At 28.5% G+C, this 7,115-nt stretch overlaps 1 protein-coding gene across 1 annotated transcript in view; it reads left to right on the top strand.

Moving 5' to 3' along the window:
* Positions 1 to 1,485: 1,485 nt before the first annotated feature.
* LOC111621927 (coiled-coil domain-containing protein 85C-like) overlaps positions 1,486 to 7,115 on the top strand; it is a 34,792-nt gene continuing 29,162 nt past the window's right edge. The window contains exon 1 of the mRNA XM_023364178.1: positions 1,486 to 1,757. Within this exon, the coding sequence (XP_023219946.1) occupies positions 1,602 to 1,757 (156 nt within the window). The 5' untranslated portion in view covers positions 1,486 to 1,601. The remainder of the gene's footprint in view (positions 1,758 to 7,115) is intronic.

Raw genomic sequence — 7,115 nt, 5'->3', positions numbered from 1 at the left:
CTATTAAGTTTAACATATTTAGATTTTTACAGCTATGGTGAGAAACGTTTAAAATCTACAACAGCCCTGTCGCGTCCTTTGAGATATACTAGTGATGCGACAAAAGAGGTATTTGACATTGACCGGTATCGGCACCCTGGGGATTTGGCAGTCCGCATTTATGCACACTCTGCAACCATCTTCGATTCCATCCATTAGCCACTTGTAGGGAGCTATTTCACTAAGTGCATTGTTTTAAGATTTAAAAAGTAAAGAATATTTTATATTTTTATGTATGTTTCTTTACAAAGCTATATTTAATTATAATTTTCTTTAAAAGTATATTCAATTGAAGAATATTTTATACCAGGTATGTACCAGTACATCCACCACACATTTTATTTCACCAAGTAAGTTTTTATTATTTTATTTTTAATTGTAGCCCTTATATTGTGGTTAGTGATTTGGAATGTAATTGTCATATTAAAAATGCATTTAGAGAAGTCTACAGTTTTTACTGGCTTATTGAATAAATGATACAAATGGACCCTAGACCATCACTGACATGCAATTGACTGATTGCCCCTGGATGTCAGCTTCTTACAGAAACATAGCTTCCCTATCATCAAATGTCACGGCACGCTACTGGTTTAAATAATTTAATAAGCTAATCAGATATAAAATTTTGTTGAAAATTACAATAAATATAATAGAACTTGTAGAAAAGATATATTTGAGATTTGATATTGTACAAAATACCTAGTATGTATATTTAAGATTATTGTTCTCTTTCTCTATTTTCCATCAAAATGAATGATGTAAAATTAATAGTGAAAAACAACAGCTTTACTGTGTCATCAAATGTTTATTGAAAGGACAATGTCGTACATGCTTCATTCATTGTAGTGTTGATTAATTTAAGCTTAATCTTAATCCAGAAAATTTGTCTTACTATTGATACATTATCTGCATTAGTCAATCTCTTGCAAATCTACTGGCTAAAATAGTTTACAATTTGCTTCATAACCTTAATGGAAGAGCAGAAGAGATTATTTTAAATTGAAGGTAATAAAAAAAATTTTTTAATATCCCAGTATGAACAAATTTAAACAAAACGAATGTTTTTGATCATTTTATGGTCGATAACGTTCGCTTTGTTTAAATTTGTTCATACTGGGATATTAAAAAACGTTTTTTTGTGTTGATTTATCTTCCCAGGAGTTGTGCAAGAGGTTGCTTTATTGAAGGTAAATTTAAAAACTGCCAAAATTCACCAAATTATGATTTTTTTTTCTTAGGTAGAACATAAATTTAATTAAATTTTGATTTAATCATTAGAATTTTCAGATGATCATCTATTTCCTGTATTTCAAGTTGTGTATTCATTAAATCATTTAATCTAATTCTAACTTAATGAATTTTAGATATTTTTTTATATTAAATTAATTGACTTTGTATTATAGATATATGAATGAATTTAAAATTTATGAATTGTAAAGTATAACAAAATAATTATTTTAGATTTAATTGACTCCAATTTTTTTTAATGATAAAACAGGTACAGTTTGGTATAGCTACAAAGAATTTATTCCTTATCATGCTAGTTTGTAAAGATTTACAATATGACAGCACAACTTTCTTCAAAACCCAGTGATGAGGAACTACTTAGATTATCTCCACAAGAACTCGTTCGACATCTTAGGAGGTTTGAAGCAGAAAATCTCAAATTGATGATGGATCATGGAGCACTCATGAAAGAAATAAATCGAAGAATGCAGGTGACAAATTTTTCTTTGATTTGAATTGTAATGAAATTTGTAATGAAATGTTCATTTGGATGAAAATTGAATATTTGCTACAAGCCAACCAATGCTGTGTGTCATCAAGCTGGATAACGGCTATAATACTAATAAATTATGAAACAGTTTGGTACTAGAGGGAGGCGTTAGGTGCCTTCTCTTAATAAATTTAATAATTATAATTTTTAATTAAATAATTAGAACTACTGGAAGAAAAGAATCACCCAGAGCGGGACTCAAACCTAAACATCCTGCTTAATGTGCAGATGTGTTGCCAATTACACTACCCAGACCTAAACTATTCAATTAATAAGTATAATTATTAAATTTATTAAGAGATGTCACCTAACGCTTCTCTCTAGTACCAAGTTGTTTCATAATTTATTAGTATTATAGCCATTATCTAGCCTGATGACACACGGCATTGGCTGGCTTGTAGTTTTATAATATATTGGGTTTTAGAGATGTTGTTTGATTATTTGCTTAGCATTGAAGCAGAATTATTTCATACTATCTTGTTAAATAATTAAAATCTTAAATTAAGATAAAAAGATTAGTTTTTCAAATTTAGCATTCTATATTTGCCAGTTTCTATAACTACAANTAATATATATATTGTTTATGTCACTGCTTTGTACACTATACATGTAATTAATAAACTAATATAACATTCAGTACCATAGCGTAACTTAATTTATGGATGATTCCTGTGTTCGTCTGTGTGATTGTATGTATGCTTTATATATGGGCCTGTATTTTGCTTTATATCTCAGAACCCCATGGACCAAAATTTTTAAATTTGGAAAGAATATTTCTTTATATGGAGTATTTATGATGTTGTACAGTACTTTGGAGATTATAAATCGGGGGAGATAGAGAAGTAGGGGTCATATCTCAAATGGGGTTCGATCTAATGAAAATTTCACTCGTAATTGGCTTTTACAATTTTAATTTGTTAAAAATAGCATTTTAATATATACTGTATTATGATTAAATAATAACTGATATGTAGTATAATAATTTAAAGGTAAATTTTAATGTAACAAGTTACGGCTTAAATGTAATTTATTATTTTACTCAATTTTTTCATGTTAATATTGAAACTAATTTGAAATTCTATAATAAACCGTGCTCATAAACTATTTTAAAAATTTTTAATCCAGGCTGGCAGCACTGAAAATAGAACAACATTGGAATGTGATCAACAAACGCCATGATGGAATGTAAACATGTTTGGTGAGCTGGACCTGAATAGGAAGCAAACAGCAATCAGAATGTTCTCTTTAATTATATACTAAACGTAAGAATAAAATTATTTTTGTATCGCTATGTATATAGCCATTTTCACAGGAATATTACTTAATATAGAAATTATTTAAGAAAATACCTAAATACATTTCATTACTTTCAAGTTAATGACATGTGAAAATAACGTGGATGTTTGTTAGAAATGTTATCGCAGAAACGTGAAAATAATCGTCGATAATATGAGAAGCTTGCGTTAATTTTTAATAGATTAAATTGTTTATTTTTAATAAAGTTTAGCGATGTCAAGGTAAAGTAGAATGCCCTCAGGGGGTCATAATGAGGTCATTCGAAGACCGTGGTTTCATGGCGACCTGATACTAATTCATCGTGAATGATATTTTCTTATTTTCAATGCAATGTAAAGATAACTCCCGTCATTTAGCGCGCGATATTTTGAAATTCGCGCCTTATAAAACAAATAACTATACGGTAATAGTAAATACATTTATTATACACTTATAAATTAAAATAACGCATTAAATACTCATGCAGTGTCAAAACAACGAGAAATCGCAAGATTGCAATCAGTTTACTACTAAAGGACTAAAAGGTATTATTATATTTGGGCTACTTGGAACACTCACTGTGTGATAACTTAATATCATACATTTGTAATGACTTTTCTGAGACACGGGAATCGTATTTTTGGCAAAAGTGCATCACAGCCGTATGATAGCTTTATTCGGAAGATGGTCATAGTCTTGTCGTTGTGGCAGGTAATCAAAAAGTTCAGTTTGATTACAGAAAAGCTGTTCTATCCCTAACCAGGGTAAGAGAAAAACTGAACTTTTTGATTACCTGCCACAACAACAGGGTATTCCCTATGTCCATTTCCGAATAAAGTTACCTTATGGGTGTGATGTACTTTTGCCAAAAATACGATTCATGTGACTTAGAATAGCCATTAGAAATACCAGATGCCTTATGTGCCATAAATTTGAAGCACCTTATTAAATATCATACAGCACTTTTTATGCTGTATATTCACTGTACTATACACTTGAACTTTTAATCTAATTTTTTATGAAAATTTTTTCATTATTTAGAGTGATGGTATCCAAATTTTTCTATTGGCAAGCTAAATTGCACATAAGTCATAGGTAGGTGAACTACAAATATTTTTTATATTCCATATATATACACTGGGCCTATTTTCTATTGTAAGTGATGTGTCAGATATATTTGTGAGTTGGATTAGTGTGTGCCATAGTCAGATTTAGCCCGAGGCTATAGTTAGGGCAGCATGTATAAAATTTTCTTGTAAATCTGTTTTATCTTAACTTATTTATATTAAGTTAATAAAAGATAATATTAAATAAATTTGTAATATTAAATCAAAATTAAGAAATATTTTTATTTGCATAAAATAAATTAATTCTTATGTTAAATTCACATTACAATATTATACATTGTAATTTTAGTGTGTTTTTATAGGACAATTGTTTCTTAATTTCTACAGATTGTTGTACAGTACATGTATTTCAATAATGCAATTTATCAGTTCTATCAAAAACTGCTTAGATCTTGATTGTACTTTATTTTGCAAGAATAAAAATATTGAGATATACTTATTTTAAAGAATATTTTTTTTATTAAAACAATTCTTAGCTGATGTGATCTAATTTTCATATTAATGTAAATATAAAATTATCTAATAAATCTGTATAAATATGTATAATTAATCTGTTTGAATTTCATTATTAATAATCAAGTTTTATTTAATTTATTTTATTCATTTATTATCATAATTTAAGTAATAGAATATTTTAATAATATAAATTTATTATAAATGGCAATATTTAAAATATATACCATCAATTAAATATTCTGAATTCATATATGTTATGGAGTAATTGTTATAATTGCTAAGCTTAATATGAATAAAATTGGATTATTTTTCAAAAAAACTTTCAGATTTTTCATAATTTTTGATTCAGTTCAAATGTATAATAATAATTAAATGAAATAAAATATAAACAGGTAATCAAAATAAAAGACATGGAAATTTAAAAAATTCTATAGATATTTTTTGCATTTTCCAATTTCACATAGATATAATTATAGCATAAATAGATGTAAATAAAAGCAAATCCCAGCAGCCTAAAAGGTGTTTGTTGATTTATTTTGATGTAATTATAACTTGAACTGAGTATTGGTTATTGAAAATAGTAAACAATCATTAACTGCTATTTTTTAAATAACAACTACAGAATCTATAAATGTAGTGTAAAAATATTTTTGTTAATCCTGTTATCATCTGATGTTTCAAAACATAAATTATAATAAATATTCAAAAGAATTTATACACAGATATAAATAGATATAGTTTAAATCAGTGGCATGCCTTCATTGGAAGCAGTGGATGCACTGCTTCCCTTGTATTTTCTAAAAAATAAATACATATTAATTTTAATTATATGAAAATAATCGCACAATATTTTATTATAACCGCATTATGTATCTTATTACAAATTTCTATACTACACATGTAAAAAAAGATAAGATTACTATTGTATATTCGAATATTAGTGGTGGAGTGAAAGCGCTGTATTGTCAGCATCCAAAAAGCCAGATTTGCGCATGCGCTTTACATAGCATCAACCTCACCCGATTTAGCTGGTGGAAGCCTAGGACCTTGGGTGGATACTACACGTATAATGCATCCAATTCTATCCAGGACCGGTTCTGGGCTGTTAGCCACCTGCCTGCTAGATATTTGGTGCCCTTGCCCGATTATGTGAATCACAAGTAGACTGATAAGAATTTACTGGTATGTTTTTATGATAGTTCTGTGTAGTTGACAGAAGTTAAAAAAAATCCATTAAAATATTTGATATTTTTATTCCACTCTCCAATTTTATATTACTCATGGATTTCAATGTTAAACCAGTGATATTACGATTTTGTATATCCCATCTCTAAGGGGATGTAGAAAAAAACATGAACAATTCTTATATAATGTTAAAAAATTAACTGTTACTTTGGCAGCATTATTTATAACTAAATGTAATGAATGAGAGAGATGCACGAGGTACAGTAAAAACTCTAGAATTTATATTCCTTAAATTTATGATTTATGTATCTGTTATAAAAATTTGTCTTTTCACTTTTTTCCCAAGACTACAAATATAAATTTGTACAAAGTAACTGGATTTGACTTCGAGTACAAAGTAACTGGATTTGACTTATTCCTACTTAAGAAGTAGTTAAATAATTAAGTGATTAGGGAATTGGGGACATAAACAAAACCCCGACAAAAGAGCCGAAATTTTACTTAAACAAAAGCTTAACCGAACCATCTCTAGTCGAGTACAGTGGAGACTGATTTCTTCGTATTATTAATATAATAAAGACAGAAATTTTTCTAGTTCAACGAGACCGAAAAGTTGTAAATTTTGGAAATTTTTGAGGACACTTGGTCCTAAAACAAATTAGTTAGAAAACAAATGACTATTAAGTTTAACATATTTAGATTTTTACAGCTATGATGAGAAACGTTTAAAATCTACAACAGCCCTATCACGTCCTTTGAGATATACTAGTGATGCGACAAAAGAGGTATTTGACATTGACCGGTATCGGCACCCTGGGGATTTGGCAGTCCGCATTTATGCACACTCTGCAACCATCTTCGATTCCATCCATTAGCCACTTGTAGGGAGCTATTTGACTAAGTGCATTGTTTTAAGATTTAAAAAGTAAAGAATATTTTATATTTTTATGTATGTTTCTTTACAAAGCTATATTTAATTATAATTTTCTTTAAAAGTATATTCATACAATTGAAGAATATTTTGTACCAGGTATGTACCGGTACATCCACCACACATTTTATTTCATCAAGTAAGTTTTTATTATTTTATTTTTAATTGTACTCCTTATATCGTGGCTAGCAATTCGGAATGTAATTGTGATATTTAAAATGCATTTAGAGAAGTCTATGGTTTTTACTGGCTTATCGAATAAATGATACGAATGAACCCTAGACCATCATTGACGCGCAATTGACTGATTGCCCCTGGATGTCGG

This window comes from Centruroides sculpturatus, unplaced genomic scaffold, assembly GCF_000671375.1.
Source record: "Centruroides sculpturatus isolate CEXI.00-Female unplaced genomic scaffold, Cexi_2.0 scaffold31, whole genome shotgun sequence".
In the NCBI taxonomy this organism is placed as follows: Eukaryota; Metazoa; Arthropoda; class Arachnida; order Scorpiones; family Buthidae; genus Centruroides; species Centruroides sculpturatus.
The sequence above is the reverse complement of the archived record's forward strand: the minus strand, read 5'-3'. Positions and strand labels throughout refer to the sequence as shown.